The sequence below is a fragment of the Chanodichthys erythropterus genome, chromosome 13 (assembly GCF_024489055.1).
Source record: "Chanodichthys erythropterus isolate Z2021 chromosome 13, ASM2448905v1, whole genome shotgun sequence".
Classification (NCBI taxonomy): Eukaryota; Metazoa; Chordata; class Actinopteri; order Cypriniformes; family Xenocyprididae; genus Chanodichthys; species Chanodichthys erythropterus.
Genome location: NC_090233.1, coordinates 31125074 through 31149494, shown reverse-complemented (window position 1 = coordinate 31149494; position 24421 = coordinate 31125074). Strand labels below are relative to the sequence as shown.

At 38.8% G+C, this 24421-nt stretch overlaps 1 protein-coding gene across 1 annotated transcript in view; it reads right to left on the bottom strand.

Moving 5' to 3' along the window:
* whrnb (whirlin b) overlaps positions 1–23264 on the bottom strand; it is a 70364-nt gene extending 47100 nt beyond the window's left edge. Inside the window, exons 1-2 of the mRNA XM_067406627.1 lie at positions 22032–23264; positions 3142–3360 (exon numbers count right to left, since the gene is read on the bottom strand). Of these exons, the coding sequence (XP_067262728.1) occupies positions 3142–3360; positions 22032–22760 (948 nt within the window). The 5' untranslated portion in view covers positions 22761–23264. The remainder of the gene's footprint in view (positions 1–3141; positions 3361–22031) is intronic.
* Positions 23265–24421: the final 1157 nt, after the last annotated feature.

Sequence of the window (24421 nt, the reverse complement as noted above, 5' to 3'; positions counted from 1 at the left end):
AGAAGAGCCTTGGTGAGAGAGGAAAAGAAGAACCCAAAGATCACTGTGGCTGAGCTCCAGAGATGCAGTCGGGAGATGGGAGAAAGTTGTAGAAAGTCAACCATCACTGCAGCCCTCCACCAGTCAGGGCTTTATGGCAGAGTGGCCCGACAGAAGCCTCTCCTCAGTGCAAGACACATGAAAGCCCACATGGAGTTTGCTAAGATGGTGAGAAATAAGATTCTCTGGTCTGATGAGACCAAGATAGAATATTTTGGCCTTAATTCTAAGCGGTATGTGTGGAGAAAACCAGGCACTGCTCATCACCTGTCCAATACAGTCCCAACAGTGAAGCATGGTGGTGGCAGCATCATGCTGTGGGGGTGTTTTTCAGCTGCAGTGACAGGACGACTGGTTGCAATCGAGGGAAAGATGAATGCGTCCAAGTACAGGGATATCCTGGACGAAAACCTTCTCCAGAGTGCTCAGGACCTCAGACTGGGCCGAAGGTTTACCTTCCAACAAGACAATGACCCTAAGCACACAGCTAAAATAACGAAGGAGGGGCTTCACAACAACTCCGTGACTGTTCTTGAACGGCCCAGCCAGAGCCCTGACTTAAACCCAATTGAGCATCTCAGGAGAGACCTAAAAATGGCTGTCCACCTACGTTTACCATCCAACCTGACAGAACTGGAGAGGATCTGCATGGAGGAATAGCAGAGGATCCCCAAATCCAGGTGTGAAAAACTTTTTGCATCTTTCCCCAAAAGACTCATTGCTGTATTAGATCAAAAGGGTGCTTCTACTAAATACTGAGCAAAGGGTCTGAATACTTAGGACCATGTGATATTTCAGTTTTTCTTTTTTAGTAAATCTGCAAAAATGTCAACAATTCTGTGTTTTTCTGTCAATATGGGGTGCTGTGTGTACATTAATGAGGGAAAAAAATGAACTTAAATGATTTTAGCAAATGGCTGCAATATAACAAAGAGTGAAACATTTAAGGGGTCTGAATACTTTCCGTACCCACTGTATATTGCCCATGTATTGAAAGAAGTCAAAGACCACACTGAAAACAGCCACACTGCTGTACATTTTACAGACACACCTCCAAAGCAGCAGGTATCATGCATTTTAAAGTGATGTGTAGGACACAGTGTTTTATGAGTTAGTGGGTGGGATATTTACACCCGAGTTGAGATTGTGATAGCACACTTCATTTTGCTTATCAGTTATGGATGCCCCATTACTAAAGGAAAATGCTGATGCAATGAAGAGGAGGTGACTATAAATTGACTCACCAGCCCATCAGAATTCTAGTGATGTTCGACCTGAATGAAATACCAATAATATTCAAGTCTGGGATTCAGCACAACCAACCACTGCGGCATCGAAACCCCAATGAATAATTATCAACATATTTTAAAAAAGCTGTGTTTATTACCTGTGGACTTGACTGTGGGTTTGATCTTTGTGGTGATTATGCTTTATCAGTTCTCATTTGTCTTGTACACAGTGCTTGAAGTGGAAAAATAAAAGTGCCGGTATGTACTCCAGATGCTTTGTTCAAAACGCATTGCTGACAAAGGGAGGGCACAGTGGGCTTCTGTACATGCAACATGTCGGAAGTGCCGGTTCGCAAGGAAAACTGGCGGTATGCTAAAGGTACCACTTCACCGGCCCACTTCAAGCACTGCATTTACCACTAAAACAATTAACAGATTCCCAAAATACAGATATAATTCTTCACAGCTTATTCAGACTAACTATGAGGGTAGATTCTGTGTGTATCTGCAGCAAAATGAAAGGTTTAAGATGAAGCAGCCAGTTTATGACCTTTTACAGAGCCATGCACATTTTACAAGCCCTAATGTGTCTGATTGGTTAAACTGATGTGATATAATGTACTGCTTACTGGTATATATATATATATATATATATATATATATATATATATATATATATATATATATATATATATATCATTAAATATACAGTATAAATATTATAAACGTGTAGATTAGTAAACAAACATCCTTATTTACACCTGGTGCATTACAGGTAGTGTGACAAATGGGTAATGGATTGGGCTAGTTCAACTGAACTCAGATGATAGTTCAGATGGGTTATATCAATCACACTGACATAAAGAGCATTTCAGGTGAGTCGGGCCTAAAATGTGCCTGAAAAACTCTTTTCAGCAGCCCCACAGCCAAGCCAAAACAGAACAGATTACCGCTAAAGAATCTCTGCAGCTAACATGCTCCACTGCCTCCATCCAAAACATATAGATCACTGTCAGTGCTTGTAATTAGGGCTATCTCGAGTCATCCATAATCAAATCTCAAGAAACAAACAGTTTTTGTTGTTGAATTAACCATAGTCTAGAATTTAGACAGTTATTATGAGCAACAGGAACAGATAAAACAGAGTGAAAATGGAACTATAACAGGACATAACAGAACATAACCGATTTTCACACTGTTTGATCTGTTCCTACCTGCCTGATTTCCTAGTTAGTTTCCACATTTGTTAGTCAGTCCCACCTGTTCTGTTTCATTACTTTTCCTCATGTTATTTTGTGGCTTAATGCAGTGAATATTTCACATATGGCATCACTGTTAAAAAACCCTTTAGGATTATGGGGAAAAAAGGATATTTATAAATGCAATAAAACATTTTGCACTAAGATAAAAGTTGTTAGTCACTTGAGTCATGACAGATGTTGTATTTAGCACTGTAACTTGCATTTGGCTGCAACGATTTTGGACCTTGTCGGCAGTGTTGTGATGGGTGACTGCTGTCCTTTGGGTGTTTTTAGCTGAAGAAGCAGAATTTGGGATGAAGGCAGCCATAGTGGGCAAAGTTGATGAATGTGTGTATGTGTGTGTGTGTGTGTGTGCGCGCGTGTGTGTGTGTGTTAATGCACCTATAGAGAAAAAACCTGCAGAGCTGGTTTGCAGTAGTAGAGAGGAATCACTGAGGCATTACACTCATTTCTACACTTGTTAGAGCCGTCTTTTTCAATATGAATAAACTTAGTGAAATAACACTAGATGGAAAATCCACAGATTTTTAGAACAGTACAACATTGCTTTAAATTTTAAATTGCCTGAAGTTCCAATTAATCTGTCATCACGAACACTATTTTACACTCACCTTTTTCTCAGCATCCTCGTGTCGTATGTGTGTGTGTCCAAGTGGCTGGATGTCCGAGTGTCTTCCTCCTGAGCCATGCTGGTCCACCAGGTCTGGGGGCGGGGACACACTGCGGCCCTGAGGGTCCACCCATGTGTATACGTGATTGGTCACATAACCACCTGGGATCCGTCCCATAGAACAGACTGACATGGAGAGTTTCTTAGAACCTTTCAACACCTGTGAATGGGAAACAGATAGATGAGGACAAGAAAGGAAGCAACAAAAAAGGGACTGAAGAGATGTGTAAATAAATGATTATCTTAAATGATCAAGTAATTTCTATTCATATGTAGACAGAAATTGTTAGTCCTGCCACCAGATTAGTCAATACGGATACACATAATATTTGAGATTTTCAATTCATTTTATTTATTTAGATTACAAAAACTGAATTTTTTTTTTTTTTTACATTAAACTTTAACACTAAACAAAACACTCAGGGCAAAACAGGAACAGAATAACCAGATAATGTGATACAGGCAATCAACTGAAAGAAACAGAGCTTAAAGACAAATCAATCAACGAAATGAACAACACATGCACATGATAATCAAATCAACAAGAAACCATAGAAACTAACCAAAACACAGGAAACTGTGTCAAAAATACAAACCCGATTCCAAAGAAGTTGGGACACTGTACAAATTGTGAAAAAAAAAGGAATGCAATAATTTACAAATCTCATAAATCTTCTATTTTATTCACAATAAAATATAGATCATTTTGAAATGTCATGCCAAATATTGGCTCATTTTGGATTTCATGAGAGCTACACATTCCAAAAAAGTTAGGACAGGTAGCAATAAGAGGCCAGAAAAGTTAAATGTACATATAAGGAACAGCTGGAGGACCAATTTGCAACTTATTAGGTCAATTGGCAACATGATTGGGTATAAAAAGAGCCTCTCAGAGTGGCAGTGTCTCTCAGAAGTCAAGATAGGCAGAGGATCACCAATTCCCCCAATGCTGCGGCGAAAAATAGTGGCGCAATATCAGAAAGGAGTTTCTCGGAGAAAAATTGCAAAGAGTTTGAAGTTATCATCATATACAGTGCATAATATCATCCAAAGATTCAGAGAATCTGGAACAATCTCTGTGCGTAAGGGTCAAGGCCGGAAAACCATACTGGATGCCCGTGATCTTCGGGTCCTTAGACGGCACTGCATCACGTACAGGAATGCTACTGTAATGAAAATCACAACATGAGCTCAGGAATACTTCAAGAAAACATTGTCGGTAAACACTATCCACTGTGCCATTTGCCGTTGCCAGCTAAAACCCTATAGGTCAAAAAAGAAGCCATATCTAAACATGATCCAGAAGCGCAGGCGTTTTCTCTGGGCCAAGGCTCATTTAAAATGGACTGTGACAAAGTGGAAAACTGTTCTGTGGTCAGACGAATCAAAATTTGAAGTTCTTTTGGAAAACTGGGACGCCATGTCATCCGGACTAGGACAAGGACAACCCAAGTTGTTATCAGCGCTCAGTTCAGAAGCCTGCATCTCTGATGGTATGGGGTTGCATGAGTGCGTGTGGCATGGGCAGCTTACACATCTGGAAAGGCACCATCAATGCTGAAAGGTATATCCAAGTTTTAGAACAACATATGCTCCCATCCAGACGTCGTCTTTTTCAGGGAAGACCTTGCATTTTCCAACATGACAATGCCAGACCACATACTGCATCAATTACAACATCATGGCTGCGTAGAAGAAGGATCCAGGTACTGAAATGGCCAACCTGCAGTCCAGATCTTTCACCGATAGAAAACATTTGGTGCATCATAAAGAGGAAGATGCGACAAAGAAGATCTAAGACAGTTGAGCAACTAGAAGCCTGTATTAGACAACAATGGGACAACATTCCTATTCGTAAACTTGAGCAACTTGTCTCCTCAGTCCCCAGACGTTTGCAGACTGTTATAAAAAGAAGAGGGGATGCCACACAGTGGCAGATGTGTTGATGCCATGAAATTTAAAATCAACTTATTTTTTCCCTTAAAATGATACATTTTCTCAGTTTAAACATTTGATATGCCATCTATGTTGTATTCTGAATAAAATATTGAAATTTGAAACTTCCACATCATTGCATTCTGTTTTTATTCACAATTTGTACAGTGTCCCAACTTTTTTGGAATCGGGTTTGTAGTAGGCTAAATCGTGCACATGATTTACAAATTCGTTCCCTTGATTTACTAAAACGTGTGCCAATTTACTATTTCATTTCCTCGATTTGCATGATTTAGTAAATCGAGGGAACAAATTAGTAAATTGTGCACACGATTATTTTTTTTTCTTGCATGTCATGTGCGGGGCTCCATAAATAAAAATGACAAAAGCACATAAAAAAATGAAAGCCAATTTAAAATAGTAATAAATACTAATAGTATATAAATAATACTAAAATACTGACTAGTACTAGATTCAAAGATTTTGATAAATAATTTGAAATAAATCAAAATAAAACATAAATGCACAAATAAATATAATAATAAAAAAAAAAAATGTGTAAGTCATTCATCGACTGAGTTCATTGAATATTATTGAATATATTACCAATAATCAGTCATAGTGGCCGATCAATGACAATTAAATGACCCATTGTTAATTGTTTACATTATGAGCAGAAATTGATTTAACACAAAAGCTGGGTTATATCTCATCTGTAATATTCTTCTTCTAAAGACTGCGATTTGACCTGCTGGAGAGGTCATTCTTCATTCATGGCCTGTACAAGCAAAACACGTCCAATAAAAGATCTCACTGACTCTAGTGCAGGTCTCTTGTGGATTGGCTCCAGCCATGTAAATCAGTCCCACCACCTCCCTGAAATGCTCTCATCTCTGAAAATGTCCACAGACATCCATCTCTGACATTTAATGTGCTTTATAGGGACAGAGCTGGATGTCCCCAGTAGGGGGTGGGGAGTTATTTTTTTCAGTGCGACTGCAGGTACACATATCACTTCCCTGTACTGAGCAGAAGGTTCCGACAGACACTAGAAGTCCTTTGGAAAGGTTGGATCAAATTACATAGAAGTAGCAAATGATTCTCTTTGGAGTTTGTTCCTCAAGCTCGGTGACCCTGACTTCAAATGATTGTATAATATTTGTACAGAAACTACAAAGATTACAAGTAAGAACATTTACAAAAAACAGACATCTGCAGAACATGCCAATCTACAGAAGGCTTCTCAACATCAAGAAAAGCAAAAAGCATTCATTGGCATAAATTTATGAGGAGACAGAGCCATGCTAGTGAATGAAATCCCTCTGGCTCGCTCATAGAGAAGCACCCATGATGGTCATTTACATGGATCTACATAGATTAACATAAATGTTTAATTGGAGCGGAACAACACATTCAGTGTTGCTTTTTCTAACCGCTGCTGCATGAATTATGAACAATGGCATGTGTGCCCTGGTTCAAAATCGCTCACACAAACACTTTTGAGCAAAACTCGTATTTTTAGCAGGGGGCTAAAAATACGAGCACCAAACCTGTAAAAGCGTGTGGAGCGTTTCATCTGCAGCCTCTGAATGGAACCCTTGACCAAATGTGGTCAGCTACATAACAACACCTCAGTGTGCAAAAAACAACAGCACAGACAGCTACCAGAGCTAACGAACATATCTCTTACATAACAGGCAGTATGTGGGGAGTTTAGAGCCATTGAGTAAGAGAGAAAGAATAAGAGAGAGACTCAGTGCTTGTGTGGATGTACAGCGGATGAGTCACATTATTCTATCTTGAGAAAGAGTAAGAGGGTTCAAAATGTATTTTCTAAAATAACAGGCTTTTCAGATGTCCCACAGATCTATCATTTCATCAAACTTCAAACTAGTTAACCATACCAGAGACATTATACAGGAAGGAGACTTTGAATGAGAGAAATGGTAGCACTAAAAATGGCAGCTGTAGCCCCAACTTAGAGCTAAAAAGAGCAAAAAACAGTTAAATGTAGCGACTATAGGAATTGAATTCCCACCTTACAGCTAAAAGAGCCAATCACCTGTTTGTTTATTCTAGAATATGCATAAGCATTAGCTGAATCAGCCTTAAGATACATTTATTGAGAGATTTAAGCTAAAGCAGCACACTATATGATACCAAATTGTGTCTGATTTTATTGCTGATTTAAAATATATTATTGGAACATGATGTTAAACATGTGGAAATTTCAGTCTTTACCCATTTAAGCAGATTAGAGCTGCATTTGCATGACTTCATATATTTATTAAGATGGCCGCATCATGCAACATTTTTTGACTGGAATAAAATTCTACAAACTCCTTTCAAACTCCTTTTTTTTTACACCTAAGCACTTGTATATTGGGGCCTACAGCCTCCCAGAGCCAAAACACCAGTCAAGCTTCAGCAAGAGAGTAACAAAAGGTGAAAAACAGGGAAATGAAGGCAAATAGGAGAGAGAGAGAGAGAGAGAGAGAGAGAGAGAGAGAGAGAGAGAGAGAGAGAGAGAGAGAGAGAGAGAGTGAGGGCATCTGACAGGGCCTTAGTGAATAAACCATAAGCCAGTGTCTCTTCATCACAGAGGCAGAGGACACACCTGACATTTCTGTGCTGAGCCTCAGCAGACGCAGCCCTCTTCTGATAAGAACATGTAACAATCCTATTCCACGCTCCTTTCAAGCCACCTGAACAGACACCAACAGAGACCTGTGGTGACCTGGATATAATGACTGTTGACATAGCCGGTGATGACTAGAAAATGACCTCACAGAATTAAAATAGATGGGTTGCTCATTCTAAGCAATGCAAATCTGCTTTCACGGTCGCAAACATTGAAAGCTGACAGGGTTTTTTTGACATTATGGTTAAAAGGTTACAACCAAAATGAAAAAGGTATTTTTCATTCACAATTTGCGGTGTATTCTGATGAAACAAAATTTAATGCAAGTAATATGTTTTACATATATACACATGAACTACATTTATGTTTTTCTCAGTCTGATACCTTTCATTCAGAGTTCAGGATAGTCACTAGTGAAGGGTTTGGGACTGTACACATCTTGGGCATATGTTATTATGACATGTCATTCAAGTTGGAAACATAACATGGAAATAGCCTCAAAAAAGAATATTGTACATTGTGAACAATAAATCCAAATATCTACATATGAATTCAAAATGAATTATAATTCACTAAAGACTTTCTGTTTAGTGATCTCTGTATATATCATAGAGATTATGATATCATGTACTGTACATTACAGATCAGTGTTTACCCAGTGTTTAAATAGACACGCCCTTTCCAACTCGACAAATCTGAACTCTAGAATTCAGCTTTTCACTTGTAAATATTATTTTGCTTATCCATTCATGTGTTCAGAACTTGTAACTACAATACTTCCGACCTTACATGAAGTCACATGGAATTTATGGTTCAGAAGACTAGAAGACTGAAAATTTCAAGACAAAGATAGCAGTTTTCATGTTGTAATGTGCGAGAGCAGGAGAAAATATTAAAATATATTCTATCTCTTCCAAGCTTTATATTGGGAGATTTTGAAGCCCAAAAAAGCACATCCATCTATCATGGAAGTAATCTCCAGTGGATTAATAAAGGCCTTCTGAAGTGAAGTGAAGCAATGCATTTTTGTAAGAAAAATATCCATATTTATAACTTTATAGACCATAATCACTACCTTCCGGTAACGTCCGTCCGCACTTTCACGAGGGAGTCGAGTTATGGCGTCTGACTTGGGATGTAGGAGTAGCGTAAGCTTAGTTGAGAGTAGACGCCACAAGACACCTCTCGTGGTTCAAACAAATAGGGCTGGGCAACAAACTCAAGCTCCTCCAACATTTCTATGTAAACATTCTTGTTTTAGACTTCTAATTTGTGAATGGATCAGGTCAAAGTTCACTCTTCTGCCGGAATCGACTCATTATAAATATGGATATTTTTCTTACAAAATCGCATCAATTCGCTTCAGAAGGCCTTTATTAGAATTGAGACGCAAATTGAGGGCCCCTGTCTGAGACGATGTCCAAGGGAAGACAATTTGGGTGGTCTCCTTAGCAGAGGGGAGCTTACAGAGTGGAAAGAAGTGGGCGGCCTTCGAAAAAACGATAGTGAGAATGACTGTGTTATCCATGGCAATATGAGACCATGGACGAGACAGAATTGGAAGGGGCCTAAGAAGCCCCGCAGGAGGGGAACTACTCGATTTAGTTTGTGCACAAATAGCACATGAAGCGACAAATAAACGCACGTCATGAGCCCTTGAGGGCCACCAAAAACTGGCTAACTGCTGCGAAAGTCCCTCTAACCCCAGGATGGATGACCAATTTAGAAGAATGTCCCCAGCGGAGGACAGTGGGACGCATGGACTGAGGGACAAACAACTGACCTGGAGGACGAGGAATGAACATTGGTAAGAGCTGCTTTGACCTGTCTCTCGATTCCCCAAGTAACGCCCCCCACCACACAACCCTCTGGCAAGATAGGTTCTGTGGAGGATGCGCTCTCCGAGGGTACCGAACTGACGAGAGAGAGCATCAGGCTTAGTGTTCTTTGAGCCAGGCCGGTACGAAATGGTAAAATCAAAGTGGCCGAAAAAAGCGCCCAACGAGCCTGACGGGCATTTAGATGCTTAGCTGTTCGGATATACTCGAGGTTCCTATGATCCTTCTATACAATGAACAGTGGAACCCTCTAGCCAGTGGCACCACTCGCCTAAGGCCTAACGGATGGCGAGAAGCTTGCGATTACCAATATTATAGTTACGTTCGGCTGGCATCGACTTTGACTATGAATTGTCTTCCGGGGTCAAGTGTTATGAGAACAGGTGCTGTGGTGAACAGCTCCTTAAGCTTATCGAATGCAAGCTGAGCGGCTTCGGTCAAGACACACTGCTGACACACTTCTGACACACTGCTTGCTTTAAACTGTAGAAACGGTAAAATGGTGTTACCATTGTCATTATCTCTTGTGGTCCGGTTGGAACCACTATTTGACAACCCCTGGACTACATAAATGGACCATCCTCTGGGCTTAACTGAGCTTATTCTGCTCTCAGTGTGTCTCCTTTTTGCCTCTAAATAATCACAATTATGAATCATTTGCATAAAAAGCACCGTAATTCAGTTTTACAGGAGATTAATAATTAAGCACAATGTTTTCTATTTCGTTTTCAGTGCCCTAAACCAAAGAGATCTGTGGACAGTTCCAGAACAGTCCGTAAAAGCTTTGGAATATGTGCACTACCCCCTGAAGACTTCAGACCTAGAAACACCATTAAACAGTAAAAAACTAGGTCTGAAGCACAACTCTGAAAAATGTCAAGAAAAGACAACCTTCACTCTTTAACATGAGGAACTTTTTGAACATACAACTTAACCTTCCTTCTGTCAGATTAGCTTATCACTAAAACACTCTGATGGTACTAAATGTCTTATATAAAGATCTTTAGGGACATTGAAGCACTAAACCTGCCATAAAAGAGCAAAACATGAAAACTGTCCTTCCTCTCAGTTTCACTTCTGTTCCTTAATTCATTTTTCAAACACTCACTACTTCATATGTCCCTCATTCTCTGTAAATCTGGATGGCGAGCTTACATTGTGTTGAAAGAAAGGGAAGAGAACTTTTCAAATTTCATGACCCATTCATGAAAAAGGTCAAGAGAAGAACAAATGCCTCCGGGGAGGCACAAAAATATCTCACTTGAAAAGTTTGAAGGCAGCAAAGGTTGGTAAGATTAATATAAACATGTTATCTATGTCGGCAGAGAAGGTATACCACAACATGTTCATTTTTAGTTGCTGAAAAAATGTGCCAATCCTGCCCAACGGGAGCTAATAACACAAAGGTTATTCACTATGAAGTCTGAAAACAAGAGAGATTTGCTTTTAAAGAAGAGATTTGAGAAGCACAGAGCGTATTTGAGTCATCTGGGTTGCCAATATTTTAATTTGCTTGTTTATTGTTCCATTAACTGTGACAACGCAGTGTGAGGACAAGCAAATAAAAGAAGCACACTCCATTAAAACACTGATAGCAGCTATTATTACCTCAGTATAAATTTTGATGATAGATGTGTTCAGTACATCATCACACAACAGCACTGGAGAAATGTGGTATGGCCTTTAAAAAGGAGAATAATGGAAAAAGAAAAAAAAAAAACAGCAGTTTACATAGATGAAAAGCTCATCGCTCTCCACAGATTTCTTCAGGGTTCATCATTTTTTCAGCATAGCTTGCTAAACTCAGCTACGAATTGTATATTATTGTAATCATAAACATCCTGGTAATAAAATAGTTAGCATTAATTACTGGTAATAAAATTGTTACCATTTATTTTGTTATTCTGCTAGTAATTATGGGGCAATTGTGGCCTAACTTAATAGTTAGAGAGTCAGCATGGTAACCTGAAGGTTGCGGGTTTGATTCTCAATACTCAATACTGGCAGAAAATGACTGAGGTTCCCTTGAGTAAGACACCTAACCACCGATAGTTCCCCGGGTGCCACAGTAAAATGGCTGTCCACTGCTCCAGGTGTGTGTTCACAGTTTGCAGTGTGTGTTCACTACTCACTACTTCTAATGTGTGTGCACAAACTTTTTTTGTAAAATGTAGAGGACAAATTCCTAGTATGGGTTACCATACTTAGCCTCCACATGTCATTGTCATTTTCATGTTTCCCCATTGACAGTCATTCAAAAATAACCATATATTCTGACATAATTTTCCAAAACAATTACCAATGAGACAAATGGGAATGCTAATTGGAAACTCCTTTGTAAGACCTCCTAGGTTAGCACAAAAAGGCAGTTTTGTGGTACAGTGTGTGGTAGAACTTGTACAGTGTGAAACAATGCAGTGTTAGAATGTTACAGATAGATGCTTAGCAACAGGCAACCAATCGAATACTCATATCTGCCTGCTTTGGACAGTCACGGAAACACTGTGCATTGTATATAAACAGTAAATTCAGCGTTTGAGAGGAAAAATGTCAAATGCTGACAGAAAACACAAAGAAGAAACAGTTTATTTCTTACCTTTATAGTCCGAAATGTCCATTCAGTATAAACTCGATAGTACAATCAGCAATACGAGGATGCGCAATGCTAGAGCTATGTAAACAGATCACATGCTGCGATTATCCAATTACACTGACACTGCAAATATGCAAATAAGAATGTTAACCCAGGGTTTAGGACTGTACAGTGAAACGTCAGTTTAAGAATACCCAGGATTAATTGTTAACCTCAGATAAATTATGAGCAGTGTGAAATGTGAAGCAAGATAACCCAGGATTCTGTTTACCCAGGGTTTAGAATGACCCAGGATTAACTATTTCAAGTTTGAAAAGTCCTTATAAGTCTACTTAATCACTAACTAACACAAACTCTCCACGTCTCTCATTCACACTGCCTATAACACAAGACTCTACAGCTCCAATGAAATGTTCTGGTTTTACATTGACAGTACTGTCAATCATACATTCAGGAAGGCTCTTCCTTACCTTTTTGTTCTGCTTTTTGAAAGCAATCTGACAGACCGAAGACTGGATAACACCCTCAAACAGCAAGAGAGTTTAATACTGAAATGCACCATTTGGAAAAGCAGAACATGAAAGCGTTCAGCTTTCACTCCTCAAAATTTGAACAAAAAATTAAATTATTTCAGGCAGATGCCTGACAGCTTTTTCTGCTCTGAAAAGTATTGGGTTAAAAATGGGATAAAAAACTAGTTTAGCACAGGTACATAAAGCTGGCTAGGTTTTGCTCCTAAATATGGTAAATAAGAAAGCATATAAATTTGCTGTCACCTTCAATATGCATGGAGAATTACCTTTGTCCACCATTTGCAATCGCTCTTTCTTATGGCTTTTTGCCTTAAAATCATTCTTTTCAGTTCAGTTTCAATGAAATGAACAGGGCTACTGTGCATCCTCGCAAACAAACTGTCATCTCACAAAAAAAAAAAAAAAAAGTGCTGATTTACTGACATGATTCATTGCAGTAAATGCAGCATATACAGCCAGGCATTTAGTACAGATGGAGTATATGTCATTTCCAAGGGCAGCAGTGAGACACGTTCTGATACCTAGAATCAGACGTCTGTGTGCTGTGAGATTGATCTAATATCTGTCAAGGCCAGCAGGCAGCAACAATAGTAGACAACTTTACCATCTCATCAGTATAAAACTGCTGTCCTCACTGTGGTAATTGCTGTTTTGGGGTTTGAATAGAGAGAGATCAAAGTGAAGCAAACATAAACAGAAAGAAATTTAAACGGGCAGCAAGTGTCACGACAGAGGTTGAATGGTAGCTGGTTGCAGTGCTTCATTTCAGACAATATAAAATTGTTTTGTTAGAGCTTTAGAACAGCTCATTAGTAAGGCTACAGATGAGTAATGCTTCTCAGTCTGCTATTCTAAAAAACCCACAGTTTTAATTATTCAACTTTGTAAAGTAGTAATGGAATAAACCTCATTTACAGTACCAGACAAAGGTTTGGACACACCTTTTCATTTTGCATTATTACTAGTTTCCACTACCAGAGCACAAATTGTAGTATGGGAATCATGGACTAAAATGATTAAACAAAATTTAAATGATCTTTTCTATTGTAGAGCTTAACAAACTCCTGACATGTTTTCATTCATGCAAAAACTAATTCACTCAAAAAGATAAACAAATCAGTTCATCCCAAAAAAGGGGAGGTGGGAAGGAAGTAAAATGTTTTTTTTAAATAAAATATAGTTTTGTAAAGCACAGTTTACCACTGAAAATGTACAACATGCAACACAAGCATGCAGTGACCAGGGTCTATCAATATAGACAGAACTACAGAAAGTAGACACATACATACATGCATTTATTTAATGGTCATATGGTCTGTTCATCACACAATATTTATTACTTTTATTTATCTATAAAAAAAATGGTCCCCAATGTTTAAATAAGCACATGCACAAACAATATTTCAGAGCTACGGTGAGGAAAAGATTATCATAAAAGCTTACATCTTGGTCTACTTGTCACACAATGATAGAAGCCTGATTTCATTGAGCCTCATTCATAAAAACATGAGCAGAACAAATATTTTGTGTACATTTACAAATGGTTTTATAAATAAGGCCCATTGTACTGAAAAGAGTGGCTCAGAGATTCTGGAAAACATCTTATGTTAATATTTTGTGTTCTAACAAAGGAAGCAATTCATAATTGCATAAAGGTGACAGAATTTTGACTTTTTTGTCTTTAAGGTTTGTAATCAAGCAAGCAGTGTTACAGTAAGGTTTTAACAGCAGTTCTAACAATATTCTGTATTGCACAAATAGTTCAAAGGACATTTGTAACTCCATAAGTTTCTAACAGCAAAGAGCCATATTCATTGACATAATAATTACTAATCATCAGTGTCTGTTAAGAAAGGATATGCATTTCTATCTGCTAATACCAAATTTGACTGCCCAAAACATGTTTAAAATTACATGGGTAAATAATGAAGCACAATTTTTAAAGTATGAGACAGAGAGAGAACTGTGGAATTTGTATTCTAAATGAGTGCAGAGTGAGATGGGGTGAGATGTAGTCATTCTCCAGGGATAACAGGAGGCAGAAGGAGAAACAGGTCACAAACAAGCGTGAAAACAAGAAAGAAAGAAAGAAAGAAAGAAAGAAAGAAAGAAAGAAAGAAAGAAAGAAAGAAAGAAAGAAAGAAAGAAAGAAAGAAAGAAAGAAAGAAAGAAAGAAAGAGCGATGATCAACTACTTCATTCAAACCCAGCAGGAAGGCCGGAGGTGCGTGCACAGGCAATCTATGACTAAAAACTCCAAACGTTCATGCTCTACAAGAAGGTAATTGTAAAGAACATGTTAAATTCCCCTGGAGCAGACACAGACTCACTGACTGTGAATTCAACATGTTTCCAATCCTAACCGAAAGTCGTTGACATTCCCATTTCCCCATGAGACAAGCTTGTGGTGGTGAATAATGTAGAATAATCACATTGTCAAGCTTTAATGTTCAGACAAGGTCTTGCATTAGAAATAAGTTATTTATTCAAACTTACAGTATAGGTCCATTGTGAGTTTTTGTCAAGAAAGAAAAGCACTTTGCAACATCTTGTTGGGTCTGTACTAGTCTCCTTGAAGCCTCTCAGCTAAAACTGCGGGAGGAAGAGGTCTCTAATTGACTCTACATCTATCGGTCCTCCGGCATCCGTTTGGCCTTTTAAAATCTCCATGACAGTGCAGCAGATGGACTGTGTAAAACTTCATTCCCATCACCCTCTGCCCCTCGCCTCTCAATAACTCTCACTCTCCCTCTCTTTCTCCAAGCTATGATGAAAAAATAGCCCATCTCTCTTGCTTTGATAAATCGAACCATCTTATCTTTCACCGACCCATTCACCACTTCTGTCTTGATGATCCTCAGTGGTTGGAAAAACAATTCAGCTTTTCATTATTGTGACACTTACATAACCACACACACACAACCCCACACCCACCCCACCACCACCATTGCATTATCTCTCACTTTCCCTCTATAAGTTATAAAATGGACAATGTGCAACAGTGCCTTTGAGCTGTATTTGTTCCAGAACCATCAGATATGGAGTGCATTGTTTTGGGTTCATGTACTGTGTGTTGGGATTGGGATGGTGTAACAGTTCTGTAACAGTTCTGTTTTGATTTTGTTTGCTCTGTTTCAATTCACCTGTGTTCCTGATCATTAGTTTATTAGTTTAAACCTGTCCTGTTTTTCCCATGATTACCTCTAGTGTTTATAAGCCCTGTGTTCTTTCAGTGAACACTTTGTCCAATCCCATTTGAGTTTGAGTAGTTGTAGTTCTCCTGTGATTATATTAAAGACTGTTGTTATAGCATTCCCTTCACTGTGTGTATCTTTACACAGCCACCACATTACAGATGGGGCATTGTAAGCTATTCACAAGACTAGGGAAGTCTCAGTGATTACTGCTTATTCTACTGACAGATATCGAGAAAAGATATATACTGTATATAGGGGATAAAGATGAGACTTGAAATACAGAGGAGTACAAGCAGCTGCTTTGCCATTATTTGCATTGCCGGCACAATTTGTCATTGAGAATAATTACTTAAGACTGACAGGTCAATAGGGGTGAGACTCCAACAGAGAGAGCAGACGATGTGACTTTGCCCGCTGTACTTCTTTGTCAAATCCCCTGTTATTCAGCAGATCACTTTAAAACCAATGATCAAGCTCTAGTTATTCAGATTTGGATGACTGAACAAGAATTGAGTGTCTTTTTTGCTAGGCTGCGCACCCTTCTACTGAGTCTAAGAGTAATCGTACTAAATTGGTGTATATGGAAAGACAATTCACACAGCGATTAAATGAAATAAACGAATCCCTGGTGCCGATTTAATCCTTTGATTTATTGTTCCTCACCCATTGACGCACCTCACCACACACCAAACTCTCTGTCAGAACTAATCAAACCTCACAGCTGAAGCAGCTACAAGTGTGTTCTCCAGCTTAAACACTGTCTGTTTAATTAAACGATTTTATGAATTATTCAGCTCCTAATGGGAAGCAGAATGGATCCAATTAATAAATGAGAGCAAGAATCCCAACAGGATTGGCTCTGAGCACCCCTATTAGCTTGGCATGAAAACAGGAACTACAGCAATTAGCGTGGAAAGATGGCACTGGAAGAACTGCTGGAATTCAGGTACAACATCAACATTTACTTTGTAGAAAAGTGTGATGTCATGTAACTATCATTTTAAAAATGATAATTATTTTGAAAAGCTAGGTCTGCATGATTAACCAAAATAAAATAAATGGTGCTCCACAAGAACTCAGTATTAATATCTACCCAAACATGTTTGAGAAGTGCTTATAAACCGGCTGTTGTCAACAAAACAGAAGCTTTGAGGGCTCCCTGCAGGTTTACACTAAAATAATAGCTTGATGTTTTTAAACATTATTGAACTTTTGAAACATTTAACATTGGTGCTGCTCACAATTTGTTTTTTATGATTTGGGAATTGATCAAAAACAATCTGAGGTGGGCTGTCTGTTGAGAAGTTTGATGAAGGGCTGTAGAATGCCCCAACCAAACAAAAAACAACACCGGAAAATTACAATATGTTCCTTTTAATAGCTGAAAGTAACAGCGCGGCATGTTATACACTCACGAGTTGGCTTTCAGTCTGTAGCAGAAAAGCAGAGGCTGATGATTACATGAGTGAAAATGGGCAGAAATATTTGTATGTTATCAAGGTGTGAATAATGGTGAGTTTAAGGTATCTTCGTGAATATGTATCTTCATATTAACTAAATATGAATATACATTTTTTATAGCTTTGACTGATTTTAAAGTGTCATTTGGCCACCACTAAAATGGGTCATACCGTGCGCAGTTGAAGTGAAGTTCCTAAACATAATTTAGGGAGGAGCGAGCCCATCTAATCTTTCAATCAACAGCCAGAGTATATAAGCAGCTGCTTACCTCTCTTCAGTCTCAGCTGTTCCAGCATCCCTCCACCTCCCCAAACTCCACCTTCACCTCAGGTACTTTGCCCTATGTAATCATATCCTATATTTATTTTATATCAGAGCTCGAGTTGAAGCTGCTTCATCGAGCCCCTCCTCAGTGGACAGCAATCCAAATTAGCTATCCTAATACCCTAAAGATTATATGGGCAAAAAAACTTGTTAAATACACTAGAAAACGTCACTCATATGTAGCGTTTGGAGTGCTCAAACACAATTGCAGGCCCTGTAAGGTCTGGCTCCCCCACTGAGCACTATCACCCCATCTGCACCATGTGCTCTTTACACACATTTCAAAGACCCTTAGGAGACAGGCCACTAGAACCAGACATTGTCTATAAACTGGACTCTTTGCCATTAATTCATTGACAACCTCATCTAAATGAATGAACATGCATTTCCCTAGTACATCGTGTCTATTATTACTGTTTGTATGTTGTTCTTTCGTATGTTGTATAGTGTTAATAGTGTTAGGCATGCCTGAAAGTTGGAACTATGAGATAATGTATTTCATCTAGGTGCTGTTTACTATCAAATTACTCCTTGAATAAATGATGTAAGGATGTTGGTGGACATCGGAATATCATAGAATGCATTGTATGTTTTTTATATTTATCAGAGTATAAATGGACACAAACATAAAAACCCAGGCAAATTAACTCACTTTCAAACAAATGAAATCCCCCGCCAGAGAATGGCACGTTTCTCATTGGTCAAGCCAAGATTTGAAGGTGTCGACTGTCTGGAGAGTTCAAAAGCCCCCACAAAAATCACACTCAGTGGAGTTCAGTTTTAGTGCTTATGGACTTCTAGTTCTTCGCTCTGTTCCTGTTGGTACAACGAGGGCCACCCGGCCCAAGCCGGGCTGGTAGACCTCTATTTCACTTCAAGCCATGCACAACTGCAGCGACCCCAAAAGAGTCAAATTAACAGCGCAAAGTTTGTCTTCATTTTCTTTATCAACGCCGAAGATGTTGATTAAAACTTCTACGTCAGCGGACCAAACCATCAAGGATTTTCTCATGAGCCTGTAGATCCGGACAGCTAAGGCATTTGCAAGTATCGTTTGAACACTAAATGGCAATTTAGTATTAAGACTGTGAACCCCTTTTAACAAAGGTGCTTTATAGTCTTGAAACTGATGGTTCGTCCAGCAATTGTTAATTTACTCTTTCCATCGTTTCATTCCCCTGTTATGATATGGTTAAAATTCATTTCCACTCTCTCACTGCGTGAATGGTATGTTTGTGTTTGTTAGTTAGATATGTGTTTGTGATGTAGTTAAATAAAACTTGTGTGCATACTCGAGTTGATTCTGGTCTGCTTACAAAACCAATGTCCTTGATAACGATTCGATCACAGCTACATGCTAAGAAAGTGATAATCTGTGTCCACAGAAAATATCCTTTCTATAAGAGTTGATAGACAATTAATACTGAGTGTTCGCTGGCCAAACAGATTAATTGATTGTAATAGTAATTCAGCTACATTAAGTTCATTTGATTAACTGATTCAAATATTTATAATTAATCATAACAAGTTATGACTAATTATTAATATTTCCCCTTTTGAGCTAATAAATATTGTTACACATTTATTGCATGGACGGAGGTTCGTTACTATAGCAACAGTAGACTTCCATGCATTCTCTTTCTGAATTGTCACTGGATAGTAGAAAAGTGAAAATGGTAGCATTTTATTTAAAGTGAAAATAAGATAAAAACTCATATCATGGAGAGCTGTGATATAAAATGTTCGGTATAAATAAACAGAGTTTTTAAGAATAGTTAGGATAGATTTGTAGTACAGTAATTTTATAGTTGTACAGTAAAATAAAAATGTTATTATTATTATTATTATTATCTATTTTTTCTTAAATGCATTTTTTGTATTTTAATTATATAATAATATTAAAGTGTACAGTTTTTATATAATAATTATTGTGTTGACACTGATTTTTGTATTTACATGGCTCTAATTGTGACAATCCATCTGGTTGGTCACGTAACATGTTGGTCAGACCAATCAGTGGATAATGACCAGAATAAGCTGCAATGTGGGCAAACTTGCCTTAAAGCTAAAGGCCATGTCATCTTCCATAAGATATTATGTTAATACCTTATATAACTCTGAGACTGTCAGATCAGCTAAATTCACACCTCGGCCTTATGGTAAACTATACAGCCAATGCGAGACAATTCTCAACTCACATATTTTTATTTAGAAATGATTACAGACTGGCACTTTGAGTAAACATGGTCAATCACATTTAATCCTTCCATATGGAACCTGCAAACAAGACAGACTGTCTCACTCAACAAAGATTCACAAACAAGCGTCAGACCCTTAGCTTCCATGTAACTATTTGACTCACATTGTTTTTTATTGTGGGCTTTTTTTGGTTTGTGGATTCAGTTCTGACAGGCAAACAAGATTGCAACATGAGTAAGATAGGCAGAACAACAAAGCAAGGACGATACAAAAGAACACTGCACTTCCCTCAGCAGTCTAACGTGAATGCTCAAAAAAACAAAAACACAAACATAGAATGAGCCTGCCCACACAAACAGTCAAAGAGAGAGAGAGAATGAGCGAGCAAAGAGGAGAGGAAAGTAAGAGTGAGTTGGCTGCCTGTCATTGCTCTTCTGCAAACTGTACAAGCATCAATTGTTATGTAACCTATGATTTAACTCTCAAATCTAGAACTAAAATTAGAGATGATAAGAGAATCCACCACAGGCAAATTTCAGCAACTGGACGTTACAGTTGATCAAACACCAATACCTCCCATTATTTTCACAAGGCCTGAGACCAGCACCAGCTCCAGTGGTGTATTTTGAGTCAATTATCCAATTTTCTGAAATTACCTTTGGACACACACGGGGAAATGAGAGCAAATGTGTTAAAAAAGGCCAAGATTAGGACCATGTGAGATACGGTGTAAACAAGTGGGCAAAATAAATAAAAAATTGATTTTAGCCTTGCTAAAGCCAGTAACTCTGACTGGGACTTTGGCCAAAGATTTTTCTGCAGGGCTATGACACTGGTAAAGGACTTTACAGGATCAGAGGAGGGAGGGGGAAAGCAAATTGGACTGTTTGGTACAAAAAAAAAAAAGAGAGTCAAAAAAAAAAAAATACTTTAGGGCACCAATTGGGGTTCCACAGACCGCCACACTGAATGATCCCTCTAGAGCACTGATTACCAACCAGGGGTATGAATACACAAGGATACATTTAGGCTTTGCTTTGTTAAACTGAAATGATACTTTATTTAACCATTTTAATAGGATTACATCAGGGCTGTCAAACCATCTGTACATACTGTATATATTAGTCACTGTCATTTTTGCATACCTGCTCTTATCATTTTCTTTATTTTCTTTTATGTCCTTTATTTTCTTTATTACTGTGGCTCTTTTTGATTGTGTACACATCTTTATTTAATATGCAGTTTAGTTATGTTTGTTTGTAGATAGGTATTCTGTTTTTAATTTCGGTACTCTTTCCAATTTCCCCTTTCCCTAGATCAGTAAAGTATGTCTGTCTGTATCTATATTCATGGTTTTGTTGCAGTTAACTCCTTAACACATTTGTTTCGATTTTGTTTAAGAATAATATAGACTGTGTATAGAAAGTGTTTCAGTTTGGTCCACTCATTTATAAAATGTTATGCTTGACGGCCTTTGATAATTAAATTCAATTACACTTTATTTTAACGTGACATTGTAATTACTAAAATTAGTACTGCGTAATAAACTACAAGTACTTACTATAGGGTTACAGTTAGGGTTAAGGATTGGTTTAAGGTTGTTATTACTTTAGTAAGTACATGTAGTAACGTGTAACTATGTCACCTTAAAATGAAGTTTTACCTTAAATTCTACCCTATCTGCAAGTGATTTTACTTGATTTTATGTGGTTTTCATTGAGTCACTCCATGATTACCAGGAGCTGAAACCTGGCTGTGAATGTCCAAAAATCTCAAGTGCAAGTGCTTCAAAACCCTTCACTTATAATGGGTTTACTGGAGGAATCATGGACAGTTTTTAGAGTAACTTTTCAGAGAACTGCCCTTTTTGATAAGGGTCCTATAAGTTTTCTATAAGTTTCCAGAAGTGTGGCAGTCTGATAAACAAAAACATGGCACATCAATTGTCTTTTTATTTTAAGAGTGAAAGAATTTCAGACTTAACAGATCCACATGAGATGTTGAGGATTGAGAATTGTTTAAATACAATGCCCAAACCCACACACACACACACACACACACACACACACACACACACACACAGAGACACATAAAGAGAGAACACACATCACCTTGACTGCCTCTCCATGAGTGACTCGGTCAAACACCATGTTATTGACTTTCATGATCTGGTCTCCAACTCTCAGCCCCTCTCTCTCAGCGGACGATCCCGGCTCCACCAAAGACACATAGATGCCAACTCCATGCTCTGACCCACCCCGTATGCTGAATCCCAGGCCTTCGTGGCTCTTGCTCCTTTTCAGCGTAACTTGACGGATTTCATCAGGCGCTTCCAGCATCAGCGCTGGTGCTGTCCCCTCAGCTGTGGTGCTGAAAACAGGAGATGCGCGCACGGAGCCGTGACTGGGACCGGCCTGCTCGGACTCGCGCAGAAAGCGCACCGAGGATGCTCCTGCATGCGCGTTTGTGCTGCTGATGTCTTCCGAGCACTCATGCTTGACACTGCCGGTCAGCAAATCCGTTTTCAGATAAAGCCCTTCCGACGTGTACTGGTCGAACAGCAGCTGGTCCGATCGAGGTATGACCAGGCGTAGCATGGGTAACAGTTGGCGCTTGTTTGGTGTGTTGAGAATGACTTTGAGAGTCTGCACGAGATCGAATACATTGCGCTTGGCGTGGTAAATGTTGAGGCAGTGGATGAACTGCTCCCTTTCGAAGTCGTTAAGCAGCACGTTGAGCGCGTTGTGCAACTTCTTGACGTTAACAGAGAGCGCGCGGCCACCGGAGCCCAGCGAGTTCGCGCCCGACTTGAGAGAAGCGCGCTCCAGATCCGTGCTCATTCTCAGACACCTCAAAACCACACGGGGATTTCACATCAGGCATTAGGAACTGAGCACGGTCACTGTCTCTTGCTAAAAACAGTAATGCACCGCGATTCGTGCGTTAAACCTGTGGTGAGACGCGTCATACTGAGTTAAGTCCTAGTTTGAGAGCGCGCGCTCAAAATAACAACAATGATACCATAAAATGGCAGAATAATTAGTGCAATACAGTTTCGAAACTTTTGATCATGAATTAAATTTGTTTAATGGTCACTTTGAATGATATATATATAGTAGGAAAAAGTCCTCTGTTCTTCCAGAGACAAACAACAAACCCGAATTAAGTCCCGCGAGGATTTGACGTCCGTAATAGTGACTTTAATCCTTTTGCCAACACATAGTGCGAAAAGAAACGGGCAGTGAGACGTCCTGCAACGAGAAAGAAAACAAAAAAACAGAACGAACGTTTCAAGTTTGGCAGCCGCACTTAGAAGAGGAGCGCGCGTGGTCAGTGTGACTCGCTCGGATTTCTTGTAGCTACTACTGAGTCCGTAGTGAGATACCGACACAGGCTCTGTGGAGGAAATGACGCACGCGCTAGGCGCTTCTGTTGCTTAGGAACAAACAACTGCGAGGAACGCATTTGGACAAACAAAACCACATCTTTCCTGCTCGTGAGCTATTTTTAATGTTCAAGGCCCGCCAGGCCGTTGACGTTATTCAATTGAAAAGTCGTCTCCAAAGAGCATTGCGCACTTGGGGCCATAACGTAAAAGTTAAAAATGGTAAGTGTTTCTTACAGGGAAACACTGTCGAAACCACCGACACTTGATCTCAACTTTATAGTTATGTGCCATATCTTCTACGTGTGATGTGTTTATAGGCCTACGTCAGGGATAATGTGGAGGCAGCCTGCCAGTATTGCAAAATAAAACCCAGGACAATCACGTCCATTGTCCATTATCTTATTTCGAAGCAAAACTACAAACATAACTAAATAAATAAAGCATGAAATGTTGATTTCAGCTGTAATAAATCCATCATCTTGTAGATTAGCCTTCAGTTTCCGCTCATAAAGATAACCATTTGCTACGTGACCTAGCAACAAGTACAAAATGCAATTTATTAAATATTAAATATTAATGTATGCATTATAATCAGTCTGCAATTAAACATGAAGGTTGTGCCAGTATGGTGCTAAGAGCAACGGTGGAACATCCAATTTAGAGATCAAAAATAAATTCCGCAATCAAAATAAATCAGAATCAAGTAGCCTATTTCAGAGAGCCATTAAATCAAGAAAAACATAGTGACCTAAATACTTTTTTTTTTTTTTTTTTTTTTTTTTTTATTTACATTTTCCTTTGGAACACTTAAAAAAAAACATCTCAGATCAGACAAAATTTTAAAGGCCCTTACATTTCAATCTTTCAGCGGATAAGTTAAGAGGTAGTGGAAGCTGTTTTGAACAGATTTACAAAAAGAGGGCAGTGTTTGGATGTGTGTGTGCTTCTTTTGAGAGTGCTCCATTTATACCTGAAGCTTTCTAATCCTTTGTGTGTGTGCAAAGAGAGTTATATCACATCTTAAACCCAGCTCTGCTCAAATCAGCTTGGTGTTGTGAGAACCCAACTCTCAGATACTGTGTCTGATATTGCATCTGCTGGGAAACTCTGCAT